Here is a 15,343-nt window from a genome sequence, read left to right as displayed (position 1 = left end):
GAGAGAGAGAGTGAGGAGAGAGAGTGAGGAGAGAGAGTGAGGAGGAGAGAGAGAGTGAGGAGAGAGAGTGAGGAGGAGAAGAGAGTGAGGAGAGAGAGAGTGAGGAGAGAGAGAGTGAGGAGAGAGAGAGTGAGGAGCAGAGAGAGTGAGGAGAGAGAGAGTGAGGAGAGAGAGAGTGAGGAAGAGAGAGAGTGAGGGAGAGAGAGAGTGAGGAGAGAGAGAGTGAGGAGAGAGAGGAGAGAGGAGAGAGGGAGAGAGGAGGAGAGAGAGAGAGAGAGAGAGAGAGAGGACCATGGTGTGTGTGCCAGTGCCAGTGCCAGTGCCAGTGCCAGTGCCAGTGCCAGTGCCAGTGCCAGTGCCAGTGCCAGTGCAGTGCCAGTGCCAGTGCCAGTGCCAGTGCCAGTGCCAGTCAGGAGACTCAAATAACAGAGGGGCGCAACACTTGTGATTTTGCATTGTTACCTTTTCTGTAATTTGCTTGAATGAATAGTTATTTGTGCTCCTCACGATGCACTTTCTCCAATCAAGAATGCAACAGCTGAACGCTGATTATATTTAATTACAGAGTCGTTGAGTTAAGTACCCAGTTCGCGATTTACGAGAACAGTCATTAAACGTCACTGAAAATTGGAGTAATTGATTGAATTGTGCAGTGCATAACCAGCTACACATATTGGCTACATCACTAGAGAGGATACAATATTGGCTACATCACTCAAAGGATACACATTGGCTGCATCTCTAGAGAGGATACATATTGGCTACATCACTAGAAGGATACACATTGGCTACGTCACTAGAAGGATACACATTGGCTACATCACTAGAAGGATACATATTGTCCTACATCACTAGAAGGATACATATTGTCTACATCACTAGAAAGGATACTTATTGGCTACATACTAAAAGGATACACATTGGCTACACCACGAGAGAGGATACACATTGGCTACATCACGAGAGAGGATACACATTGGCTACATCACTACAAGGGCTACAGCTACCAACACAACATTAAGTGTGCTACAGTGTAGATGCTCCTACCAGTTGCTCTGGGTCATCGCTCCCCTGCTGCTGTACGCAGTCAGTACTGTTCGCTCTAGTCATTACAGGGCTGGGCTCACAGCTGAGATCATTCTGAACACCAGGGAAGCAACAGTGAGGGACTAATACAATAAAACGGACAAACATACAGGGCACACAGTGCTCAGCTTCAGTTAAACGTCAGTGTCAAACATTATATACATATGTACACACACACACGCGCGCGATAAATAGACACAAATATAGACTCTGCAGTGACGAAAGGGAACGTCAGTTAAGGTCAGCAAAGCTGCTGAACGGCTCTAAACGGAACGGATTTGTAAATTTAAGACCATTATCACAAGTATAAGATTTGAGATGACTTAAGCATATTGAAATGGAATACTGTTCAATTGTAGCAACACCATCACTCTGATGGGGGATGGGGGGGGAGCATCTTGCATCAGGGCTCTCAGAGTCAAAATTGGACAACATTTATGGCCACTCTTTGATAAGATGAGCCAGGATCATTTTCTTTGGAATAGAGGTGGTTGGTTGATAGATTGGGGGCCGGGGAAGGTGGGTGGGGGGTTTGCATGAAGGATGGATTAAAGAGAAAATTAAAAATGAAGGAATTAACTTGCGGATTGGAAAGCCAGAGGGAGGAAAAGTAGCAGGATATTGGGAGGGGAGATGAAGGGGGGGAGGAGGAGGAGGAGGGGGAATGGGGTTAGCTACTCTGCATTATCTTGCAACTTGGGCAATCACCTTGCAAAAAGGCAAGAGGCAATGTAAAAGCCAAAATATATTTTGACCAATCAGTGGGAGTACAGTGAGGTATCAGGGGACAAACAAGGTGGTGTTGAAGGGATATTTCCATTTTCCTCAGATGACTGGACAACCATGAAAGTATATATTTAGATAAGAGGTTATTATCGTTACCAATTGCAGTTGAAGTTGGAGGCTTGCGACTCCCCTTTGGAGAATGGTGTCAAAAAGGACATAATATTTACAACGACACCTCATGAGGCACTCGACGTACCCGAACCTTCAGTACTCTGAATAGTTAAGCTGCGATGGGCTAAATGGCGTTTCAGAGCCTCCCATTTCAATGATTCTTGATTAGTACGGGTGTCAGGGGTTATGGGGAGAAGGCAGGGGAATGGGGTTGGGAGGGAACGATAGATCCGCCATGATTGAATGGCAGAGTAGACTCGATGGGCCGAGTGGCCTAACCCTGCTCCTGCAACGTACGAACTCAGGAACCTTCAAAATACTTTTCAATGATCAACAGGTGGAAGGGGTCAGCTCTTCTGCATTGCATTACAACTTGGGCAATAACCTTACTGAAAGGCAAGAGGCGATTCCCTTTAAAAAGCGAAAGGATATTTTGACATTTCAGTAGTGAAACAGCTCCATTATCTATCACAAGAGGCTGGAGTAACTCAGTGGGACAGGCAGCATCTCCGGAGAGAAGGAATGGGTGATGTTGCAGGTTGAGACCCTTCTTCAGACCGACCCAAAACATCGCCCATTCCTTCTCCCCAGAGATGCTGCCTGTCCCGCTGAGTTACTCCAGCAATTTTTGCGTCCACCTTCGATTTAAACCAGCATCTGCAGTTCTTTCCTACACACTCCGTTATAAACCAGTCAGGTGCAACCAGTAAACAGCCAGGTCCCCCGACAGAAGGCACTAATAGGTTAAATACTTTGTTGTACTTAGTTTAAAATGGCAACATCAAAATTGGACCAATTGCAGTCTCGCGCACACCACACGAATCCTCCAGGGTGGAAGGGTGGTGCTGGGTGGTCTCCAGGGACCCTGCTCTCATTCTGACCTCAGGTGCTGCATCTGAGGAGGTTGTGCTGTGTTCTCCCTATGACCTCATGGGTTTCCACTGCATGCCAGAGATTACCAGCTACAGTAAATCACCTTTCTAGGTAGTTGCAAAGGCCAGCGATGGAGATAGAATAGCGGCAAGAGGAAATAGGTTGATGGACTTCTTGGAAATGAGGTGGGGGTGGGGGGGGGGGGGAGATGGGATTGCCGAGTCGGAGACCAGCATGGGCCGACAGGCCGAATGGTCTCCACCTGTCTCACGACATGTGGCCAAAAGGAACCAACTTCCCGAATGACCCGAAATTCACAACATCTACACAAACCGAGGTAAAAGGGGTCGGAAAAAGATAAACTGCACAATATACACATCATTTATATCAATATATTACGTTCTTGGAAAAAAAGAACACGTCAGAAAAATAAAACCATGAGGCAGCTTCCATTAAAATCCAACAATCTCGAGTGTTAGAGTCGGAGAAAATGCAGAATTTGTAAATTTATTCAGTAACGCTGAGAAAAAAAAATCAGTGGTAACTCAAGAGATTAGAAAAGGGTTATTACTGCATGGAGTTTCCCCGGCCTTATCAGCTGTTGGCTTTTCACAAGGATCTGGGTCCATTCACTGCAGTTAATTTACGTGCGCAGAAGAGAGCTGAGAATTAACCGTTTAACACCAAAGATAAAATAGTGAATGTGGAACTTATTTTTCTTTATGTCGTGCAGATACGGACGGATTAAAGATAAACAAAGTCCCGTGTGTAAACTAGTTCTTTCCGAGTGAAGGGATATCTCGCACTAGAGGTGCAAATTGCTTTTTACCCATTTTCCACACCATGATTCAATTCTCCCGCCACCTGCAATTTGCCCATTTACTTCAATTCATCGGTCAATGCCGGCCAACTCTCTCCAATTTCCCAACTAGAAATATTCTCTACTCTGTACAGTTTTATGTCGGTACACTCTCACCATTCCATCTCTTCAATTTTTCAACAAATTGGATATTTCCTAGTCTGCACAAATCTCTCTCGGCGCTGGCTCGAAGGGCCGAATGGTGTACTCCTGCACCTATTATCTATGGTCTCTGAACATCTCCGTCCCCTCTCGCCACCTCATCGCAACTCGACAGGGACCTGGGGTCTAAGTAACATATAAAATTCTTAAGGGGTTGGAGAGGCTAGATGCAGGAAGATTGTTCCCGATGTTGGGGGAGTCCAGAACCAGGGGTCACAGCTTAAGGATAAGGGGGAAGTCTTTCAGGACCAAGATGAGAAAACATTTCTTCACACAGAGAGTGGTGAGTCTGTGGAATTCTCTGCCACAGAAGGTAGTTGAGGCCAGTTCATTGGCTATATTTAAGAGGGAGTTAGATGTGGCCCTTGTGGCTAAAGGGATCAGGGGGTATGGAGAGAAGGCAGGTACAGGATACTGAGCTGGATGATCAGCCATGATCATATTGAATGGCAGTGCGTACAGGCTCGAAGGGCCGAATGGCCTACTCCTGCACCTATTTTCTATGTTTCTAAGTAGCGAACCAATGAAGGGGTTATCGTCTTACATCGTGGACTTGAGGGACGGGCATGTCTGTACAACTGATGTGCCTGGTCAGAGTTGAGCATGGTGTGTTCAGAAATCACCGCACGAGGATCCTACACCTCATCTCGGACTTGGAAGAAAAGCATTTATTTCACAAAATGCTGGAGTAACTCAGCAGGTCAGGCAGCATCTCAGGAGAGAAGGAATGGGTGACGTTTCGGGGCGAGACCATTCTTCAGACATTGTTCCTTCGCCATTACAGCATCCGTGCTCTGCAGCTCCCCGCCCACCAGCGTTCACGGGGAGCGTTGGCCAGAAGCATTGGAAAACGCCGAACCGTGCCACCTTGAAGTCAACTAGGGACAGGCTATAAATGCTGGACTACCTTGCGAGGCCTACGCACTTAAATATCAAAAGCTCAGTAAATGGCACACTCTCATCTGAGAACCAATGATATGATGCAAACAACATTACACTGGACGCTGTGGCCTGGACATGATCGACCTTCAAGCTCATCATCTTCAATCGCAGAGATAAAACAAGCATTCGTAGAGAGTGTCAAAAAAAAAGGGACTCCCTCATTCAGGACAGTGATCCTTCCTGAGATATCTCCAGGGGAAATCCTAGGAAATCAAACACAAGTTCACGTGCTCTATGGGATGTATTGTATGGGAGTGAAGAACGGTTTGGAATAATTTAATCCAGTGCTTCCTAAACTGGTGAATAGTTCTTGGTTCTCGGTCCTCCAAAATATTCCAAACGGAATTTAAACTGGAGGTGGCAGAGTATAGACTTAAGCAAGAAGGGCTTCTGGGAGAAGAAGAGCTGCCTTAAATGTAGTTGCCTCTGGTTGAGTAACTGTAGTAGGGTGAAGACTATTCCATGCTTTGATTGTGCAAGGGAAGAATAAGTTGCTATATACATCTGTCTTGATAGCTGGTATCTCAAATTGAATCGAATGCCCTCGTCTATTCCTGATAGGTTTGGGTTTGGTGTAGATGTGGTAATTCACCCAAAGGTGAAAGACTTAATTATACACAAGGGAGAATAAGATGAAAATTACCCAAAAATGTACAAAAATTTGGTCGAGGGCTAATGGAATTTTGTGCTAAAGACTCGAGGGTGAATGAGTTTAAGAAGCAACGATCTAATCAACATAGGGGGAAGGGTTTGGAGAACACGAAGGAATGGTTTCCTGTCTCTCGGCTTGATTCAAGGATCAATTTACAATTTGAGAAATGGAGAAACTAAAATTTAAACTTGGACGATCTGTTGGGGCCACAGTTTAAGAATAAGGGGTAGGCCATTTAGAACAGAGATGAGGAAAAACTTTCTCACTCAGAGTTGTAAATCTGTGGAATTATCTACCTCAGAAGGCAGTGGAGGCCAATTCTCTGGATGCTTTCAAGAGAGACTTAGATAGAGCTCTTAATGATAGCGGAGTCAGGGGGTATGGGGAGAAGGCAGGAACGGGGTACTGATTGTGAATGATCAGCCACGATCACATTGAATGGCGGTGCTGGCTCGAAGGGCCGAATGACCTTCTCCTGCACCTTATTGTCTATTGTTGTCTCAAAAATACAAAGGGTTGGATTGATCAAATCTTTGTGTAGCAGCCACGGAAGTCTACTCCAGGATTTGAAGCGCAACGATAAGGAAAGGTGGTAACAGATGATAAAGACCACCAGAGAGAAGGAGGACTACATTGCCAACTCCTTTGTCAAAGCTCTGGCAAGTCGTGGGATGGCAAACCTGCTGCAGGTTGAATCAATGAAGACATCCTCGCTTGATATTCTTGCTATTGATGGCGTGCAGCGTAGGTTTACTAGGTTAATTCCCGGAATGGCAGGACTGTCATATGTTGAAAGACTGGAGTGACTAGGCTTGTATACATTGGAATTTAGAAGGATGAGAGGGGATCTTATCAAAACATATAAGATTATTAAGGGGTTGGACACATTAGAGGCAGGAAACATGTTCCCAATGTTGGGGGAGTCCAGAACCAGGGCCCACAGTTTAAGAATAAGGGGTAGGCCATTTAGAACGGAGATGAGGAAAAACTTTTTCAGTCAGAGAGTTGTAAATCTGTGGAATTCTCTGCCTCAGAAGGCAGTGGAGGCCAATTCTCTGAATGCATTCAAGAGAGAGCTGGATAGAGCTCTTAAGGATAGTGGAGACAGTGGAACGGGGGTACTGATTGAGAATGATCAGCCACGATCACATTGAATGGCGGTGCTGGCATGAAGGGCCGAATGGCCTACTCCTGCACCTATTGTCTATTGTCTATTATCCCAACCAAAATAGCTCAAAGTGCAGAGATAGTTTGGATCACTGGATCTCTATCGGTCAGCCACTTTGTCAGGGCCAGTTGGCTGGGTCCACTTAAAATGTTAACCATGATATTTTCATTGCACAGGCCTGGCATAAAGTGGAAAATTCAAAATGCCAATTAGCCTTCACGGCAGGATGGTGCAATATGTGAAGAATCCCACTTAAAATAGTCATGGGCTTCGTGATGGAGCCAAAATCCCCAAGTCAATTCAGAGTGAAAATACCTGTGCGCTTGGACAGAGTACAATAAACAACAGCGGACTAACACGGAGTTGCTCCAGAGCAGTCATTTTGTCCGTACTGGTTGGAGCACTGATACCATGAAACCAAAGAAAATACACGCGAGCACGCTCACATTTCAAAGTCCTCCTCCTGCAACGGATCTCTTAACTCTGTGTGAAATTAGTTGTGTGCTCTTAACATAGCAACCATTATACCCTCAGTGGCATATTTGGTCGGCGCTCGTAACTGCGCCAGGAGTAACTGCTCCAAGGCTGGTCACATCCCACAGCTGTGGCAAACAGTAGGATTTCAATTCAAAACTCAGTGTCACCTGGGTGACGGAAATTAGGGGATACTTAGGTCAGAGACAACAGGCATAGATAGGATGCATTTCTCATCCCATTGTGCATCACTCACACAGATCTACTTTTTACATTTCCACATCAAGTGCCACATTAAACTACCGTCCAGACTTGCTCAGATTTACCACAAAGGAATTTCAGTGGATGAATTTAGCCCCATCTCCGAACAAGTTCTGTGGTGGGCGAACCTTCGGAAAGGAGACCAGGAGGAATTTCTTTAGTCAGGGGGTGGTGAATCTGCGAAATTCATTGCCACAGTCAGCGGTGGAGGCCAGGCCATTGGGTGTCCTTATAGCGGGGACGAACAGATGCTCGATTCGTGCGGGTGTAAAGGATTAAAGGGAGAAGGCGGGCGAATGGGGGTTGAGAAGGAGAGATAGACCAGGCTTGATTGAATGGCGGTGTAGACTCGATTGGCCGAATTTTGCTCCTATGAATCTGCCAACCTTTGTGCTTACAATCACAAGCAGAATGTCCTGGTGCAAATTCTTCGGTCCCAGGACGTTTCCCTGTTTAGGTGTGTCCACACAAGGCCAATGAATGGTAGCCCCATACAGGGCTGCGTGGTCACAAGCTGAAGGACCCGAAAGACACATCGCGAGCGTGGGCAAGAGGGACCTTACCTCCTCGTCACTCTCGAGCTCCAGCCCGGCATCCAGGAGGTTCAGCTCGTACTCCTCCCGCCGCATCCTGCGGTCATCCTCCGGGAAGTCGGAAGGCTGCATGTGGGTGTCCATGTCCACCTCGTGCTGCCGACTCCCGACCGAGCCCCGGTGGCGCGAGCTCAACCCCTTGCGGCTCGACTTCTTGTACTGATACACCAGCACGTAATCCACGTGACGCTTCCCGTCTTGGAAGTACAACCCGTTCGACAATCGGACATCCTGGTCCGGAGAGAAGGTGTTCAAAACCTGAGGTGGGGGGGGAACCAAACAAATAAATCTTATACGGACACAATCCTTTGCAAAGATTCAGCCACTCGCACATTCAACGGTTAGGCCAAAAACAGGCACAAAAAGCTGGAGGAACTCAGCGGGCTAGGCAGCAGCATCTCCGGAGAGAAGGAATGGGCGACGTTTCGGGGTCGAGACCCTTCCTCAGACTGAGAGTCTGGGGAACGAGAGATTATAGATGGTGATATGGATAAGCATAACCACTTATGAGGTGTTTGCATGGTAATCAACCAGAAATGAATGAAAAGGAGGCAATAAAGTCACGACAATCAAGGAAACAGTCCATTGTTGGCTGTGGGTGGGTGTAAATGAATTGGGAGAGGGAGAGGGAGAGGGAGAGGGAGAGGGAGAGGGAGAGGGGGAGGGAGAGGGGGAGGGAGAGGGGGAGGGAGAGGGGGAGGGGGAGGGGGAGGGGGAGGGGGAGGGGGAGGGGGAGGGGGAGGGGGAGGGGGAGGGGGAGGGGGAGGGGGAGGGGGAGGGGGAGGGGGAGGGGGAGGGGGAGGGGGAGAGAGAGAGAGAGAGAGAGAGGATGGAAGTTAGAGAAATCAATATTCATATCAGTCGCTTGTAAGCTGCCCAAGCAAAATACGAGGTGCTGTTGCTCCAATTTGCATTTGGCTTCACACAGACAATGGAGGAGGCCCAGGATAGAAAAAAAATTAAACCAATAGGGTACAGGGATCAGGAGAATCAGATGAAGTAGACACTTCAAAACCGTAGATGTCTTTGCACTTCCAACTCTAATCTTCTTCAAGAACTTGGGAGGCCAATTCAATGGATATTTTTAAATCAGAGAGAGATTCTCGATTATCTCCGAATAGATTTGCTTTAGGCTGCGATGGATACAATGGGCTAAACGGCCTATCTTAGCCACACATTTCAATGATTCTTGATTATCATCAGCGTTGCAGTGCTAATTTTTTAGGAGCCATTGTTAAATTCTCCGCTGGTTAAAATCTCCCCGGTTTATTTTGGCTTTTTTGTTTTTTACTGAGGTGCCTGATATTACGGGTGTCAGGGGTAATGGGGAGAAGGCAAGTGAATGGGGTTAAGATGGAAATACAGATCGGCCATGATTGAATGGCTTGATGGGCTGAATGGCCTAATTCTGCTCCTCTCACCATTGAACTTACGAACTGTGCTCCTCGAATTTTGGCCTCGAAAGTATTCCGAGATTTTTCTTTCTCCATGATTGGAACGGAAGCTACAACTGCTCCTGCCCAAGCGTTGGAATTCCATCCCTGAACATTTCCTTTCCCAAACTTCTGTCACCATTTGTCCTACCAGATCCTTGTGTGGCTGCTTATCAAAGTTTGACTGATCGTTGAATAACCTTGAAGTTTCATTACGTTAGCACTGACAGAGACGATTTCAATTCCGACGTATAAAATTATTAAATGACTGGACAAGCTAGATGCAGGAAAAATGTTCCCAATGTTGGGGGGAGTCCAGAACCAGGGGCCACACAGTCTAAGAATAAAGGGGAGGCCATTTAAAACTGAGGTGAGAAGAAACTTTTTCACCCAGAGAGCTGTGAATTTGTGGAATTCTCTGCCACAGAGGGCAGTGGAGGCCAATTCACTGGATAAATTTAAAAGAGAGTTATAGAGAGCTCTAGGGGTTAGTGGAATCAAGGGGTATGGGGAGAAGGCAGGCACGGGTTACTGATTGTGGATGATCAGCCATGATCACAATGAATGGCGGTGGTGGCTCGAAGGGCCAAACGGCCTCCTCCTGCACCACGCCAGACACTCGACACCTCTATGATACTCGACCTCACCACGCCAGAAACACGGGTATGATCCTGACCTCGGCCATTTTTATAAGTGGAGTTTGCGCATTCTCCCCGTGACCATGTGGCGTTTCTCTGGGTGTTCGGGTACACTCCCACATCCCAAAGATGTGTGGGTTTGTCGGTTAATTGGCCCTCTGTAAAATGCTCCCAGTGTGTGGGAGGTGGATGTGAAAGGGGGTCAGTGTGAACGGGCGATCAATGGTTTGGTGGGCTGAAGGGCTCGTTTCCGTGCTGAAGCACTGAACTAAACATATTTATCGCCAGCTGTTGCTCAGTTAGACAGCGTCATCTCTCAACGGTCTGCATCCAAGTCTAAAATCCAAAATTAAACAAAAAGCCACTGTTGAAAGATAAACATAGTATGGATACCACATTAAACCCAGGAGGGAAGGCCCCACAGCACTATCCTATAGTTGTGAGGGGAAGTTGCCCCAAGTGCCCACAGTTGGGCGGCACGGTGGCGCAGCGGTAGAGTTGTCCAGAACAAGGGGGTCACAGTTTAAGTCCAGAACAAGGGGTCACAGTTTAAGGATAAAGGGGAAGTCTTTTAGGACCGAGATGAGAATGTTTTTTTTCCACACAGAGAGTGGTGAATCTGTGGAATTCTCTGCCACAGAAGGTAGTTGAGGCCAGTTCATTGGCTATATTTAAGAGGGAGTTAGATGTGGCCCTTGTGGCTAAAGGGATCAGGGGGTATGTAGAGAAGGCAGGTACAGGATACCGAGTTGGATGATCAGCCATGATCATATTGAATGGCAGTGCAGGCTCGAAGGGCCGAATGGCCTACTCCTGCACCTATTTTTTATGTTTCTATGTTGCTGCCTCACAGCGCCAGAGACCCTGGTTCGATGCTGTCTGTACGGAGTATGTACACTCTCCCTGTGACTGCGTGGGTTTTCTCCGGGTGCTCCGGTTTCCTCCCACGCCAAAGACATCCAGGTTTGTAGGTTAATTAGCTTGGGTAAAATTTTACATTTCCCTAGTGTGTGTAAGATAGTGCTAGTATACGGGGGGAGAAAATCGCTGGTCGGCATGGACTCGGTGGGCCGAAGGGCCTGTTTCTGCGCTGTATCCTTAATGTCTAAAGCCTGTCTAGGGAGACTTCAATAAGATGACTGTAGAGATTTCATTCCTTTGCCCCCCCCTGGCCCCTCCAAACACAGCATTTACACCCTAACTACACAACAAAAGGTGATGAGTCTCATCAGCCCAAGATTTAAACAACCAGGTGTTATTTTAATTCCAAATGATTCATGCATTTCACATGTTGAACGTTAATCCAACGATTAAGATCATTGCTTGCATGTCAGAAAGTGGAGAGATCAAGTCTCACTCACTCCATCCACACGAGCAGCAAAGACAAAGGCTAATGTACTGGAGCAGTGCTGAAGCATGCTCAACCAAGTCCGCCCTCCCAAATGGCTATTTCTTCAGGGAAGGAGTGTTGTTACTGGTGCCAGGCTAATTTTTCTCCATCTGTCAGAAGGACAGGTGCACAATAGTCTTTGGGGCCACTTTCCCTCTTGAACTCTCTCTTTGAAGTCCTTTTCAACTTTCCCTTCCGGTGTTTGATGACAATAGACAATAGGTGCAGGAGGAGACCATTTGGCCCTTTGAGCTAGTACCGCCATTCAATGTGATCATGGCTGATCATTCTCAATCAGTACCCCGTTCCTGCCTTCTCCCCATACCCCTGACTCCGCTATCCTTAAGAGCTCTATTTAGCTCTCTCTTGAATGCATTCAGAGAATTGGCCTCCACTGCCTTCTGAGGCAGAGAATTCCACAGATTTACAACTCTCTGATTGAAAAGGTTTTTCCTCATCTCCGTTCTAAATGGCCTACCCCTTATTCTTAAACTGTGGCCCCTGGTTCTGGACTCCCCCAACATTGGGAACATGTTTCCTGCCTCTAACGTGTCCAACCCCTTAATAATCTTATACATTTGACTATTGGTCCGGTGCCAATATGTAGCCTTGGATAGAGTTTACCACCTGCTTGGCATTGTATTCACTAGCAACTTGACTCCAAGAAGATTCCATCCCAATGAGCCAGCGGCTGCCACCAGCTTTACGTCACAGAAGACAGGGGTGGTTTTACTCTGACTGGAGGTCTGTGCAAAGTTGTCACCCGTTCCTTCTCTCCAGAGGTGCTGCCTGTCCTGCTGAGTTACTCTAGTTTTTTTTGTGTCTACCTTGTGCAAAATGGTGTTCCGCTGGGGACAGTGCTGAGATGGACAACCAATGCAGACTAAAACGTCACCCATTCCCTCTCTCCTGAGATGCTGCCTGACCTGCTGAGTTACTCCAGCATTTTGTGGATAAATACCTCCGATTTGTACCAGCATCTGCAGTTATTTTCTTACTCCAGCACTCTGTTCAGTTCAGTTTGGTTTATTGTCACGTGTACCGAGGTACAGGGAAGAGCTCTTGTTGCGTGCTAACCATTCAACGGAAAGACAATACATGATTACAATCGAGCCATTTACAGTGCATAGACACATAAGGGAATAACGTTTAGTGCAAGGACAAGTCAGTAAAGTCCCGTATCCAGAGTTTCTTGTTTCTCCAGACAGAAATATAGCTATGCTCATTAATAAGTTTGCAGATGACACAAAATATTGGCTGAGTTGATGATAGTGAGGGAAATTGTCAAAGGATTCAGCAGGTTATAAACCAGGCGAAATTGTGGGCAAAATGGCAGATGGAGTTTAATCCAGAAAAGTAAGAGGGGTTGCACCTTGGGTGGTAATAAGGTCATAGGTTGTGTAGGAGAATAACTGCAGATGCTGGTACAAATCGAAGGGATCACAAAATGCTGGAGTAACTCAGCGGGTCAGGCAGCATCTCTGGAGGGAAGGAATGGGTGATGTTTCGGGTCGAGACCCTTCCTCAGACCGATGGACGTCTGAAGAAGGTTCTTGACCCGAAACGTCACACATTCCTTCTCTTCAGAGATGCTGCCTGACCTGCTGAGTTACTCCAGCATTTTGTGATACCTTCGATAAGGTCATCATAAGATTGGAGTATCATTTGGACCATCAAGTCTACTCCACCATTCAATCATGGCTGATCTATCTCTCCCTCCTAACCCCATTCTCCTGCCTTCTCCCCGTAACCCCTGATACCTGTACTCATCCAAAATCTATCTATCTCTGCCTTAAATATATCCACTGACTAGAGTGTGTGAGCTTTAAGGAGAGGTTGATTAGGCTGGGTCTCTATTCTTGAGCGCAGGAGGATGAGGGGTGATCTTATAGAGGTGTATAAAATCATGAGAGGAATAGATCGGGTAGATGCACAGAGTCTCTTGCCCAGAATAGGGGAAATCGAGGACCAGAGGACATAGGTTCAAGGTGAAGGGGAAACTATTTAGGGATAACGTTTTCCACACAAGGGGTGGTGGGGGTATGGAACGAGCTGTCAGGAGGTAGTTGAGGCTGGGACTATTCCAACGTTTAAGAAGCAGTTGCACAGTCACACGGCTTGGAGGGATATGGACCAAACGCACGCAGGTGGGACAAGTGTAACTGGGAGACATGTGGCACTACGAGTCTAAATGCGGGCCAAGTTGGGCTGAGCAAGTTGGGCTGAAGGGCCTGTTTCTATACTATCACACTACGAGTCTAAATGCGGGCCAAGTTTTTTTGGAACGGTCTGGAGGGACATGGGCCAAGCATGGGTAAATGGGACTTGTGTAGTATGATACACTGGTAAGGACGAAGGACACAAAATGCTGGAGAAACGTGGCGGTCAGGAGAAAAGGAAAAGGTTTTTATTCACAAAATGCTGGAGTACCTCAGCAGGTCAGGCAGCATCTCGGGAGAGAAGGAATGGGTGATGTTTCGGGTCGAGACCCTTCTTCAGTCTGAAGAAGGGTCTCGACCCGAAACGTCGCCCATTCCTTCTCTCCTGAGATGCTGCCTGACCTGCTGAGTTACTCCAGCATTTTGTGAATAAAAACCTTCGATTTGTACCAGCATCTGCAGTTATCTTCTTGTACGAAAAGGAAAAGGTGATGCTTCAGGTTGGGACCCTTCTTCAGACTGAGAGTCAGGGAAGAGAGAAACTGGAGGTACGAAAAGGAACAGGACAAATCAGAGCCGGCACCGACGACCAAGGAAAGATGGAGCAAAATGAGAGGGGTTGTGGACAGTAATCCAGTCGGCCAAAACTTGCACTTAAAATCGAACTTCATCGTTTACGATCTTTTGCATTAAATATTGCATTTGACACAGCAACTGTATCATCCTATCACAACCAGACAGTGGTGCTGAACTACTATCTACCTGATTGGTGACACTTGGACCATCTTTGATTAGACTTTACTGGTTTCTCATTGCACTAAACGCTATTCCCTTAACATGTAACTCTACACCGCAAACAGCTCGTGGTAATGATGTATTGCCTTACCGCTGACTGTATCACAAAATGCTGGAGTAACTCAGCGGGTCAGGCAGCATCTCTGGAGAGAAGGAACGGGTGACGTTTCGGGCCGAGACCCTTCGTCAGACTGAAGAAGGGTCTCGACCCGAAACGTCGCCCATTCCTTCTCTCCAGAGATGCTGCCTGACCCGCTGCGTTACTCCAGCATTTTGTGATACCTTCGATTTGTACCAGCGTCTGCAGTTATTTTCCTACATGCCTTACCACTGACTGGCTAGCGTGCAACAAAAGATTGTCACTGTATTTCACCGTGAACACACGTGACAATAAACTAAACTGGAACCGAACAGAGACGTGACGAGCTTTCCATTTTCAATTCACTCATGTTGCACATGCATTTCAGCATGCACAATCCAACCTCCCCTCATTCATCTAGTATTAAAAATTACTTATACCGTCAAATAATCTCAACAGCTTTCTAGTACTAGAACTATTACTGGACTCCAGCCTCTGCAACTCTCCAGTTCCATCACAAAAGAAGGTGCAATGTGATCAGAGGACACCTACAGATACCTCTTCAAGTATAAAATGGCAAATATATGTGACTGGGCAGCACAAACGCAGGAATAATTGGGTTAACATACGAGCTTTTGAAGGCACTGGGCCTGTACTCGCTGGAGTTTCGAAGGATGAGGGGGGACCTCATTGAAACCTACAGAACAGTGAAAGGCCTGGATAGAGTGGGTGTGGAGAGGATGTTTTCACCAGTTGGAGAGTCTAGGACCAGAGGGCACAGCCTCAGAATAAATGGACGTGCCTTTCACAAGGAGGAATTTCTTCAGTGAGAGGGCAGTGAATCTGGGGAACTCATTGCCACAGACGGCTGTGGAGGCCAAG

At 46.9% G+C, this 15,343-nt stretch overlaps 1 protein-coding gene across 1 annotated transcript in view; it reads right to left on the bottom strand.

Annotated features, from left to right (window-relative positions):
• The window catches only part of ano1a (anoctamin 1, calcium activated chloride channel a), a 218,615-nt gene that overhangs the window by 133,695 nt on the left and 69,577 nt on the right, over positions 1–15,343 (bottom strand). The window contains exons 4-5 of the mRNA XM_078414914.1: positions 7,938–8,225; positions 1,048–1,140 (exon numbers count right to left, since the gene is read on the bottom strand). Of these exons, the coding sequence (XP_078271040.1) occupies positions 1,048–1,140; positions 7,938–8,225 (381 nt within the window). The remainder of the gene's footprint in view (positions 1–1,047; positions 1,141–7,937; positions 8,226–15,343) is intronic.

The sequence above is a fragment of the Rhinoraja longicauda genome, chromosome 18 (genome assembly GCF_053455715.1).
Source record: "Rhinoraja longicauda isolate Sanriku21f chromosome 18, sRhiLon1.1, whole genome shotgun sequence".
Lineage (NCBI taxonomy): Eukaryota > Metazoa > Chordata > Chondrichthyes > Rajiformes > Arhynchobatidae > Rhinoraja > Rhinoraja longicauda.
This window is presented reverse-complemented; position numbering and strand designations above follow the sequence as displayed.